The 12,799-nt window shown below is 33.8% G+C and overlaps 1 protein-coding gene and 9 non-coding genes across 10 annotated transcripts in view; all 10 read left to right on the top strand.

Annotated features, from left to right (window-relative positions):
- Positions 1-12,799, top strand: part of LOC113371242 — a 66,736-nt gene that overhangs the window by 13,509 nt on the left and 40,428 nt on the right. Inside the window, exons 7-12 of the mRNA XM_026611876.1 lie at positions 684-824; positions 2,648-2,802; positions 3,494-3,716; positions 5,323-5,418; positions 6,871-7,088; positions 8,644-8,869. Coding sequence (XP_026467661.1) covers positions 684-824; positions 2,648-2,802; positions 3,494-3,716; positions 5,323-5,418; positions 6,871-7,088; positions 8,644-8,869 — 1,059 coding nt within the window. The remainder of the gene's footprint in view (positions 1-683; positions 825-2,647; positions 2,803-3,493; positions 3,717-5,322; positions 5,419-6,870; positions 7,089-8,643; positions 8,870-12,799) is intronic.
- Trnaq-uug lies at positions 10,462-10,533 on the top strand. The gene has a single exon. It is a non-coding gene; the product is annotated as a tRNA-Gln (tRNA).
- On the top strand, positions 10,640-10,710 carry Trnaq-cug. The gene has a single exon. It is a non-coding gene; the product is annotated as a tRNA-Gln (tRNA).
- Positions 11,004-11,075, top strand: Trnaq-uug. Its single transcript has one exon. It is a non-coding gene; the product is annotated as a tRNA-Gln (tRNA).
- On the top strand, positions 11,187-11,258 carry Trnaq-cug. The gene has a single exon. It is a non-coding gene; the product is annotated as a tRNA-Gln (tRNA).
- On the top strand, positions 11,370-11,441 carry Trnaq-uug. Its single transcript has one exon. It is a non-coding gene; the product is annotated as a tRNA-Gln (tRNA).
- On the top strand, positions 11,548-11,618 carry Trnaq-cug. The gene has a single exon. It is a non-coding gene; the product is annotated as a tRNA-Gln (tRNA).
- Positions 11,912-11,983, top strand: Trnaq-uug. Its single transcript has one exon. It is a non-coding gene; the product is annotated as a tRNA-Gln (tRNA).
- On the top strand, positions 12,042-12,113 carry Trnaq-uug. Its single transcript has one exon. It is a non-coding gene; the product is annotated as a tRNA-Gln (tRNA).
- Positions 12,537-12,608, top strand: Trnaq-uug. The gene has a single exon. It is a non-coding gene; the product is annotated as a tRNA-Gln (tRNA).

The following is a 12,799-nucleotide window of genomic DNA, read 5'->3' as shown; positions in this document are numbered from 1 at the left end:
AGTTTATCTCTTGTAAAATCACTTTCTAAATTTAATTTACTTCTTTATTCACTACTTCTCATTGTTTATCGGCTCTTTATGGAAGTTATATAAACAAAACTGTCAAATTCCACTCAAAAATAAACACATATCTTACAAAACAATTAAATAAGTTATATCTAAAAATTATATTCAGACATCATAAACTAAATATAAGAGCTCAAAACCAAAAAATCTATCAACGAAAAAAAACTTTTGGTATGAATATTGATACATTTCGGTTTCGTAGCGTTGTAAGGCTGACATCTTTTTCCATCGAATTTATAACAGGATAATTGGAAAATTCTATACTTGTTTTTGAGATAATAATTGTCAACCTTTTTACTCGCGGGCCTTTAAGCCGATATTGGAACGATATCAATTGGGAATCGCATTGATTAGATTTTAGTGCATCTAAATAGCAGAATCTCAATTTCTATTGATTAATTTAATTATTTGCATTCTATTAACTAAATCATTCTATTGATTTGTTCTATTAACTTATGTCGGAAGTTTCGGAAAGATGCATTTCCCGTGCCAAAATGCCACTTGCACCAATAATCAAAAAGAAGATTTATTTTTACAAAAAATTAAATTATTTACAATTTGTCTTAGGATTTTTTTTGACCTTTTGATATAACTTAATCACAATTCATTTGTTACAGATATGGGGGCGCAGTCTTGCAAGCCACTGGGAAAGTCGAAATTGAACGCCCCAATTGGTTATGTATTAGATCATGTCATAAGTCAGGCTGATAAAGCTAGTTCGCAATGTATGCTTTACAAGATAGTGAATTACAAAAAAGGTAATTTTATTCAATGATATTCCATCAGAGACATACGTCAAAAGTATGAAAACATACTGACTAAGCATCCTATATTATAGCATATATGCTGTTAGATCAAATAAAAAATCATCCATCTATTATATATCCTGTCAACTAAATATCGAGAATTGTTTCATAAAACGCAAAATAATTGCTAAACCATTAAATTTTTTGTAGCCTCTGAAATATTCTATAATCGAAGTAATGAACACATGACAACAATTGACCCTTCGTCAAAGCACCTTATAAAACCAGTATAGGGATCGCCTTCAGCCTTTTTGGCCATTTTTCTAAGTGGCATCTATCGAACCAAAGAGGTTTCCAACGAGTATAATTCTACGCTTTGGAAAAAAATCACACGAGATAAATCTAGCTATTACGGTAGTTGTATCATGACATTTCACGATTTAGATAAAAAAAATCATTTACAATATGGGCGGCGGTACGTATCATGGCGCAAGATTCATTAATTCTCTTTCCACAAATTGCAAAGATTTTTATGCATAATTTTTTAGAAATACTGCATAACATCTAAATAATATTCTTTATTTACCATCAGAACAATCTGAAACGATTTCTGAGTGCACAACATCACCATAATCAGACAAAATCACCAAGATGACTTCAACTTTTGACTGACTTTGATGTGATCAAAAGTTAAACTCTTGGTGTTGGCTCATCTGGGCAGCGCCATTTAGCTGTCTGTTGAATGGCTTTGACGTCAAATTGAATTACTCACATTTGATAACATTTTATGATGCGCTTCAGTCCAAATTCAATTCTAAACATGCCTTCAGCCACCTTTTTCGGGTAAATTTTTTGAAGAAAGTTTTTGATTGTTCGATCCGTGAAACGTGCCGATGGGGTAATGATTTGTTAGATACGATAAGAGTCAAGAACTAACTTAGGTATCAAGTACAATTTCCTTGACTTTGGCGACGTTTTCATCCATTGAAGACATTGATGGACGATCAGATATTCCACGACTCTTCGACCATCTTCCAATGCTATCAATGTGCCAGAAATCACACATTTATTACCATGGACTCATTAACTCCAGAACCTGATCCATAATAGTTTGAAGCATAGTGTAAATATCAAAATATAGTCAAAAAATAGTATCATAGGTAAAATTACATTTTTTTTTAAATTCACAAATAGAAAAATAATCAAAATACAGTAAAGTCGATCTGTGTCGAAAATCAGATATTTCTGGACAATTCGCAAAGAAAATACTGCTGGATATAGCAGATGCCAATTGGCACGTGACTTATGAAATCATTCTTAAATAAAACGTCATTTAATAATTTTTAATCACTTAAATTTAATGATTCAATTTTTTTTTATTAATGTAAAATAAAAATCAATAGTTATTGTAATAAAATCAATGGTATTGAACCGTTGATAAGATTAAAAAGCCACAGCAAAGCGTGGCCGAGTATGCTAATACCTATGTACATCTACCTATATATATGAGTGTTTAAGGGTGTAATGATCAAGACTCGTGTGGATTGGGTCGTGAGTTTGATCCCCGCTCTGGACACTCCAAATCACAACAAACGGACATCGTGCAGTAGCGATGTTCATTTTCACTTGAAAATATAGATAAAAAATATGTTTTCAAATGAAAATAGTCCATTTTGGGCACTGCGATGCGAAATGAAAATGGGAAACCTATCACACTATACTTCCCTGAATCGAGTTGGAGTTTAATTTAGCTCACGGAGCTGCCCTAGGGCAGTACTACCCATTATATACATATATGTACATTAATCATATTTTACATTTTTTCCCCATAACAGGAGGTGAATTAATTGATGCATACAATTTCGGCGGGCAAAGTGAAGTAGAGAAGTTAATAAAGGGACAGTTTGGAGTGTTGATGTACTGCAATGGTCATGGTCAGAAAATAAATCGCGCAGAATACTTAAGATGGAAATATCGTGATCATAATCAAGTAATATGTGATAATTTCTAAATAAGATTGAAGTTAAATTCAGATATAGAGCCCATTTTATAAATTTAGTTGTGAAAATAGTATGGATTTAAAGTTTGCTTCAATCGTACTTTGCTATATAAAATACGTAGCATATTTGCATGCATTAATTATAAGATTGCCGTTTTTTCCACAATAAAAGCTCTAAGTTACTCATAATTAATTTCATAAATAGTAAATCGAATCACCTGAAGGTTTTAGGTGTTGCACCGCCCAGCAACTAATTAGCTAGTAGTTTACTTGTTACTAGATCGCTTCACTAGTTAGTTTAGCTAATGAAGGAATATAATCAGCAAAGTTTGTGGTTCTTCTTTACCGAAAACTTTTTCCTGTTCAGTTGATTCTTTTTTAATTCTGTCCTTGATTTTTATTTTTGTACTAATTGTAATGATTATATATATATATATATATATATATATATATATATATATTACATCCATACGTTTCGGCTATAATCCTAGCCTTCACTCAGGGGAAAGATTTAATGCTAATCTTTGTGTTAAATCATGAAATGTATGTTTGTTTTTATTGATGCTATCCCCGATTCTTAGACTTTGTTAATTTATATGTCAACATATATATATATATATATATATATATATATATATATAATTATATAATATTGATAAAGATGGCTATGCTTATTGATCAGGTAGCGGTACCGATTGAATCTTCTCTATCTCCTCACGATCCCCTGAGCAAGTGGCAAGATCACAAAGCTTGTTGGCAAATGCGTTATCGTGGTCTTTTGGGTGAAAGTATGCTTCATGTTCTCATCATATGTGATACCAGATTACATACAAAATTAGCAAGAACACTATTAAGATGCTTTCCAAACTTAGCCTTAGATGTTGTCGAAGGAGAAGAATATCTTGGTAAATAGTTAGGAAATATGTGATTAACATGAAGTTTTTTTATATGTATATATGTATGTATGTTATGTAGAGCTTCAAACAAAAAATCCAAAAATTAATTAAAAACAAAAGAGTTTTTTTAAACAACCATTTCTTTATTTATTTACTGCGACGTTTAGGAACTAGGCACGTTCCATTTTCAGGACATCTGTCAAGAAACAAGATCTTGGATTTTTTAATTATTAAAATTTTAAAAAAAAAAAAAAACAATTTTATTAATTAAAAAAACTATCATCTGCTTTTTTTAAACATATTGTTTGCTTAAATCTTATCAAGATCATGTTTTTTGACATATGTCCTGAAGATGGAACTTGACCTCAATTGTATAACAACATTCTTACCTCTTATCGAAATATACTTACAAAAGTATTTCTTTCGTATCATGTCTTTAAACACTAAGTCTGTTATTCAATCAATTTTGTAACTGCCATTTTACACTTTGCATGTCTACTTTATGTCCTTTCTATTATGCCCCTCATGTCTAATGCACCTTCCACAGAAACACCTTTTTCCAAAGGTAGTACACAGCATATTTTTCTGGAGTGGAACTTGCTCCACTGTATATACATCAGGTGTACACTCCTCCTGCGCTCACTTTTCCAGTGTACTTATTTCCGTTACTGCCGGATCACTTTTCTCCATTGCATAAGCTCCATTCTTATACTTCCAGAACACTTTTCACCGTGTACGCGGTCACTCGATTAATCAGTAGTCGTACAGTGCTGACAACAATAATTTTGCACGTGGCTTCTCACACTTGAGGCACGACCCATTTCCATATTTTGGTTTAGAGCACTTGAACGCATTTACCCTATACTGCCAAATGTAACATTCCACAAAACTCACGCTTTGTGCTTTTGATCTCAAAATTTCTACTGGCTGTACTTCCTTCAGCTGGGCTGCACAATCTTCATGTTCGTAACATTTAACAGAACTTGCACATTGTGGTTCATATCTAACTATTCATAGCTTACAAATTGCTGCTCGATATACTCTTACTCTTATCGTTGTTGGCTGTTTTGATTAAGTTAATCAAATCTGCCAGTGAAAGCGACACCATGCTTTCAATACTTACTCCAAGATCCATCATATAAAATCTTCAAATTTCTCAATAAACTCAAATTTTACACAACAAATCTGGTAACTATTAAACCGCCTAATTAATAAGTACACTCACAATTATTGAAATCGCCCATTTCAATAATCACCACTTGCATTAATCATTGTCTCTGAACCTGTCAATAGACATCTCAAGTCAGATTCTAATAATCCTAGCAGTGAAATCTGGTATATCTTGGTATTTTTGGTAAAACCCACTGATAACTGTTAACCACCTGTTAATTATAATTAAAAACACAATTTGAACGTACATTTCATATCTTTTGTAATTCAGCATCAACATTATGTGCACTATGCATATAAAATTACTATAAACATATAATAATAATAATATACATTCTATAATATATTTTGCATAACAGTTTTTATAAAAAAATATTTTTTTATAAATATACTTTAATAATCTTTTTGTAAAATGTTAAAATTATACAATTAATAATTTCTACAGGAGCCAGTGCATTACATTTAGCGATTGCATACAGTAACAATGAACTAGTGCAAGACTTACTTGAAGCAGGAGCTAATGTTAACCAGCGCGCAATAGGTAATAGTTTTTATTATAAATTTTATTATATAAATTATGATATTAATTATTCAGTTATGTTTGAAAATTTATATATATATACAGGGTGGCTGATATGTATTGCAACCAATTTCAGACCGCTATCATTTCTAAACCGCTCATCACACATATGACAGATTTATTCCAGAGATTGTTCATTTAGTTGTTTACAAGCGTACAAAAGCATTTTGATCTATTGCATTCATCAAAAAAGTTATTCGTGATGGAAGTCAAGCGTGATAGTGCGATTGCTTCATATTTGGCTGGAAAACCTTAAGTGGCTATCTTTAGAGCCCTCCAGCATTAAAATGCGAACAAATATTTTATTTCTCGTACCATATCTCGTAACCGTGATACACTCAGTGTTGCACCGCGTCCAAAAAGTGGACGAAAAAAACACCAGAAATGATCCAAAAAGTTTAGGCATAAATCAATCGAAATTCGTGTCGCAGTGGTAAAAAAATGGCTCGTGAGCTGAACACATCGAAAAAACGGATGCAACACATATTGAAAAATAAACTTGGACTAAAGCCATTGTAGTTCCAAAAAGTGCAAGAGCTCATCGATGCACAAAAAAAAGTTAGACGGGAAGGAGCGCAGGGGTTGCTTCGCTTGCACGGAAGTGGCTAGTTACCGAATTTGGTTTCCTCAGATGGGAAGTCATTCCAAATCGAGCAGTTTGTGAACAAACAAAATGATAGGGTTTACTTGCCAACAATGTCAGCTAAAAATTTACACCTTCGATTGGCCACCAGAATTTAAGCGCCGCCGACGGTAATGGCGTGAACCACCGTAACGGCCGACGATGACATTCCGCTCTTATTCATCGACCGTCGGATCAAAATAACTGCCGAAATTATCGGGAAAATGTCTTAAAGGCAGTATTGAAGTCCTGGGTAGACAAAAATTTCGGTTGCAGACCATGGACAATCCAACAGGACTCAGCTCCATCAAACTCAGCAAGCGTCTACCGAAAGTGGCTTAAAAAGAGGTTTTTCGCTTCTTTTCCATCGCACAATAGCCACCAAAATCTCTGGATCTAAATTCGTTGGACTTTTGTGCCTTGGACATTTTGGAGAGTAAGGTTCGCACTAAAAATACCAATGTGACGATCATCCTAAGAAGGCGCTTCGCCGGGAATGGGCTAAAATACCCCAGAGCCATTTGCGTGCAGCGTGTTATGGTTTTTCTGCCGTTTGAAGGCCATAATTCGTGCCAAAGGTGGCCAATTAGAACAAATCTTAACCGATTCTAAAATTTGAAGTCATTTCCGACATTTTTGCTTTTGTACAATGAAATTTAAAATGAAAATGACAAAGTTATAGCGCTTTACTTTGTTGCATTACAAATCAGCCAACCTGTATATATATATATATATATATATATATATATATATATATATACATATATTATACATACTTTACTTTACTCTAGGAAGCTTTTTCCTGCCGCGTGACCAACAGCAAATACGCCGGTGCAAATACACCGACTACGAAGGACTGGCATATTTAGGTGAATACCCTCTTGCATGGGCCGCTTGTTGCGCCAATGAGAGCGTTTACAACATGCTCCTTGATAATGGTGCTGATCCTGATTTATGCGATACTTTTGGAAACACAGTATTGCATATGGTGGTTGTCTGTGACAAATTGGTTGGTATATTTGAATTATGGATTTTCGGAACAAATACGATTTTTTTTTGTTTGAGACGATTTTGGCAAGCATCAAAGTTTTCATACCATTATTGCAGTTATTCAATACACGAAACAATAACATTACATAACATTCATTTCATATAACATTCATTATATAAAACGAGCATTACCCGCAGCCTGATGTCAAGCCGTAGTAACATCGGTTTTTACTTGAAAATGTGGATAACATTCTATTTCCATGCAGATATAGTACTTACACAGTCTTGCTGCCATATTCCATTCAGAAAAGCAATTGTGGGTTTGTCTTCACCTTTTATTTACGGTCTACTTTCTCATTACAAATCCTTTTCTTAACTCTCTAAATCTTCTTATAATAAGTAGAATTGAGCGTTTGCATCTGAAAAGTAACTGTAAATGCGCTTTTGTTACTTTTGAACATAATTTATAGAAAAAGAACAAGAATAAGTAGCTTGTGATAGATCTTATGAGTAAAGCCCTACGGGAAGTTAAAAATACATATAATGAATAAAAGGCAGCAAATATATCAAATTCTATATTTCTGATGGCAGAGGCCTCTTCTTTATTTTTACACGAAATTTTCTATTATATAGGAATGATTTTAGGGTTTTGAAGTAAGAAGAAAATGTTAAAAAGTTGTTGTATAAAAGTCCGGAATGCCACACCTTGTGGAACGCCTTGCTAACATCTAAAAATACAGGCACACGGTGTTCCTTTTTAGTTAAGGCTTCCAGGCTGTAAGACATAAGCCTGTTACACTGTTGTGTAGTGAAATGTTTCTTTCTAAAGCCGAACTGATGGTTCGGTAGCCAATTAGTATGAGGATAATTTTCGCGATATAGTTGTTTTTCCATTAGTTTAAAAAGAATTGGCAAAAGAATGATTGGTCGATGTGAAAGTGATGTGAGGGTCCTTGTTTGATTTTGCTTTCATAATAATTTTAGCTGTCTTTTAAGCGATAAGCCAAGAAATAAATTGTAATATAGAATTATAGATATTGGTTAAGAATAAAACTGATTTCATGGGCAACTCTTTTAGCATTTCTCGCGTTATTTTGTCTAATCCGGGAGCAGACTTAATTTTTAAATTCTTAATTGCTTCAGAAACGTCATTGGGTGAAAAGTGTCTTATTGAGGATTGGATATTGACTGTAGTAGTTGTACTATTTCTAAATTTGGAGTAGTTTTTTAAGCACTGTAAGTAATTTGCAGGTGATCAGCAAATGCTTCCGCTTCATCTTTTGTACTCTTCGCCCATTTGAAGAATGGCTTGAAACGTCGAGAAAACATAAAATCAGCGAATCGGATTTTTTGATGAAAACATAAACTTCACCTTCGGGAAGTTTAAAAATCTCTAAAAGCTTTACCTCTTAATATTAACATTTAGATAGTGCGCAAATCAACTAAAAATTTCTTATATTTATTATTAATATATGTGATTAAGTAAATTATTGCGCCATCCGTCATAGCAGATTTTTAGCACTTGTAATATATATACATATATTTATATCTGTTTGTGTGTGTATAATTTCCAGGACATGTTTGGGTATGCACTGCGACATCCTAAATTGCCTGCGAAAAATGGTATGTTAAATTATGCTGGATTAACTCCTCTAACATTGGCTTGCACTTTGGGCCGTGCGGAAGTTTTTCGTGAAATGCTGGAATTATCAGCAAAGGAGTTTTGGAGATATAGTAATATAACCTGTTCCGCATATCCACTTAATGCTTTGGATACTTTACTGCCTGATGGAAGAACAAGTATGAACTCATCAATAACATATGCTTTTATATCGTTTCTATGAATATGAATATATATATATATATATATATATATATACATATATATATATATATATATATATATATATATATATATATATATATATATATATATATATTTAATTTGAGTTACGAAGTCGAGCGTTACATTAATAAAAATAGTATGAGAGTTTTTAGAAATTTATTTAAAATCCATACGTTTCGGCTAGCATCTTAGCCTTCATTCAGTGGCAATCAATCTAACATTTTGTACCCTATATATATATATATATATATATATATATATCTTATATATAAAATTCTTCCGTAACAGGGTATGAATGGTTAATCCTCTTAAACTATTATTCGGATTTTCATAAATTCCTCGTGAAGATTGTTAAGGGAGTTTTCTAGGATTTTTTGATTCATAGAAATATAGTTAGACTGTAGAAAAAAATATAAAAAATCACAAAAAAACGCTTATCATTGTTTGACCATATTTAAGGCATAGTTTGACATTGAAAACAAATGAAGACTGTCATTTGCCAAATATTTCTATTCAATTATAGGCTAAGGCAATATTAAAATATAATAAATTCATGATTATAAATGAGGAAAATGTAATGTCTACATTATTATTGCGGAAAAGCAGCTGAGATGTGCCAAAAATTAAAACTAGTGGGGTGTATGGCATCGTGCCTAAAGGCAAATGCTGGAACTTCCCGTACCGTAACGAAATGTTCGAGGAATTTTGAAAGTTTTCAAATAGATTATTATAAATAAATATTGTAACATTGTCTAATATTTATAAGAATTATATAAACTGAATTGCAAAGTTGAAATTATTTGTTTAAAGTATAATCATTAAAGTATAATTAATTTGTTTAAAGAACTATAGTCAGAATTAAAAATAAAATCTGAATTATTTTCGATATACAAAAAAAATTTTTTTGAAAAAAAATGTTGAAACAGAATTTTTTTTCCAAAATCAATTATTTTGTTAAGACAAGCCGAAAGTTCTTTGAATCATTTAAATCAGACGTTTAGTTCTCTCAAAAACTGTTAGCACTCTAGAATTTGAATCCAGCGATCCGAGTTCAAAGCTCGGTGGACCTTAAATTGATACAGCTGGGGTTTAGTACCGTTTCTCTTTTACCATAGATACTTATGAAGGTACTATGATTGTTGTATAGAAAACAATTACTTACTTTCCTGTACTGACCGTAGATTCCATGGTGTAATGGTTAGCGCTCTGGACTTTGAATTCAGCGATTCGAGTTCAAATCTCGGTGAAACCTTGAATTGATACAGCTGAGGATTGGTATCGTTTCTTTTTTACCTAAGATAATTATGAAGGCACTGTAATTGTTATATAGAAAACAATTACTTACTTTCTTTGACTAACCGTTGGTTCCGTGGTGTAATGGTTAGCACTCTGAGCTTTGAATCCAGCGATCCGAGTTCAAATCTCGCTGGAACCTTGAATTGATACAGCTGGGCTTTGGTACCCTTTCATTTTTACCTAAGATAGTTATAAAGGCACTGTAATTGTTGTATAGAAAACAATTACTTACTTTCTTTGACTAACCGTTGGTTCCGTGGTGTAATGGTTAGCACTCTGGACTTTGAATCCAGCGATCCGAGTTCAAATCTCGGTGGAACCTTAAATTGATACAGCTGGGATGTGGTATCCTTTTTTAGCCAAGATAGTTATAAAGGCCTGTAATTGTTGTATAGAAAACAATAACTTACTTTCTCCGAATAACCGTCGGTCCATGGTGTAATGGTTAGCACTCTGGACTCTGAATCCAGCGATCTGAGTTCAAATCTCGGTGGTACCTTAAATTGTTACAGCTGGCATTTAGTAGCGTTTCTCTTTTACCATCGATAGTTATGAAGGTACTATGATTGTTGTATAAAAAAAGAATTACTTACGTTCGTACACTGACCGTAGGTTCCACGGTGTAATGGTCAGCACTCTGGACTTTAAAACCAGCGATCCGAGTTCAAATCTCGGTGAAGCCTTAAATTGATACAGCTCGGATTTGGTACAGTTTTTGTTTACCTAAGGTAGTTATGAAGGCCTGTAATTGTTGTATAGAAAACTATTACCAACTTTCTTTCACTATCCGTCGGTTCCATGGTGTAATGGTTAGCACTCTGGGCTTTGAATCCAGCGATCCGAGTTCAAATCTCGCTGGAACCTTGAATTGATACAGCTGGGCTTTGGTACCCTTTCATTTTTACCTAAGATAGTTATAAAGGCACTGTAATTGTTGTATAGAAAACAATTACTTACTTTCTTTTCCTAACCGTCGGTTCTATGGTGTAATGGTTAGCACTCTGGACTCTGAATCCGGCGATCCGAGTTCAAATCTCGGTGGAACCTTGAATTGACACAGATGGGATTTAGTATCGTTTCTCTTTTACCATAGATACTTATGAAGGTACTATGATTGTTGTATAAAAAACAATTACTTACTTCCGTGTGCTGACCGTCGGTTCCATGGTGTAATGGTTAGCACTCTGGACTTTGAATCCAGCGATCCGAGTTCAAATCTCGGTGGAACCTTAAATTGATACAGCTGGGATGTGGTATCCTTTTTTAGCCAAGATAGTTATAAAGGCCTGTAATTGTTGTATAGAAAACAATAACTTACTTTCTCCGAATAACCGTCGGTCCATGGTGTAATGGTTAGCACTCTGGACTCTGAATCCAGCGATCTGAGTTCAAATCTCGGTGGTACCTTAAATTGTTACAGCTGGCATTTAGTAGCGTTTCTCTTTTACCATCGATAGTTATGAAGGTACTATTATTGTTGTATAAAAAAAGAATTACTTACGTTCGTACACTGACCGTAGGTTCCATGGTGTAATGGTCAGCACTCTGGACTTTAAAACCAGCGATCCGAGTTCAGATCTCGGTGAAGCCTTAAATTGATACAGCTCGGATTTGGTACAGTTTTTTTTTACCTAAGGTAGTTATGAAGGCCTGTAATTCTTGTATAGAAAACCATTACCAAGTTTCTTTCACTAACCGTCGGTTCCATGGTGTAATGGTTAGCACTCTGGACTTTGAATCCAGCGATCCGAGTTCAAATCTCGGTGGAACCTTAAATTGTTACAGCTGGCATTTAGTATCGTTGCTCTTTTACCTTAGATGGTAACTGTCGGTTCCATGGTGTAATAATTAGCACTCTGGACTTTGAATCCAGTGATCCGAGTTCAAATCTCGGTGGAACCTTAAATTGATATAGCTGGGATTTAGTATCGTTTCTCTTTTACCATAGATAGTTATAGAGGTACTATGATTGTTGTATAAAAAACAATTACTTACCTTCCTTGACTAACCGTAGGTTCCATAGTGTAATGGTTAGCACTCTGGACTTCGAATCCAGCGTTCCGAGTTGCATTTTTTACCCAAGATAGTTATGAAGACCTGTAATTGTTGTATAGAAAACAATTACTTACTTTCGTGTACAGACCATAGGTTCCATGGTGTAATGGTTAGCACTCTGGACTTTGAAACTAGCGATCCGAGTTCAAATCTCGGTGAAGCCTTAAATTGATACAGCTGGGATTTGGTACCTTTTTTTACCTAAGATAGTTATGAAGGCCTGTAATTGTTGTATAGAAAACAATAACTTACTTTCCCCGAATAACCGTCGGTTCCATGGTGTAATGGTTAGCACTCTGGACTTTGAATCCAGCGATCCGAGTTCAAATCTCGGTGGAACCTAAATTGTTACAGCTGGGATGTAGTATCGTTGCTCTATTACCTTAGATAGTTATGAAGTGTTGTATAGAAAACAATTACTTACTTCATATACTGACCGTAGGTTCCATGGTGTAATGGTTAGCACTCTGGACTTCGAATCCAGCGTTCCGAGTTGCATTTTTTACCCAAGATAGTTATGAAGACCTGTAATT

The sequence above is a fragment of the Ctenocephalides felis genome, unplaced genomic scaffold (assembly GCF_003426905.1).
Source record: "Ctenocephalides felis isolate EL2017-DRISC unplaced genomic scaffold, ASM342690v1 CF-g0.4_SCAFFOLD_01492, whole genome shotgun sequence".
Lineage (NCBI taxonomy): Eukaryota > Metazoa > Arthropoda > Insecta > Siphonaptera > Pulicidae > Ctenocephalides > Ctenocephalides felis.
This window is presented reverse-complemented; position numbering and strand designations above follow the sequence as displayed.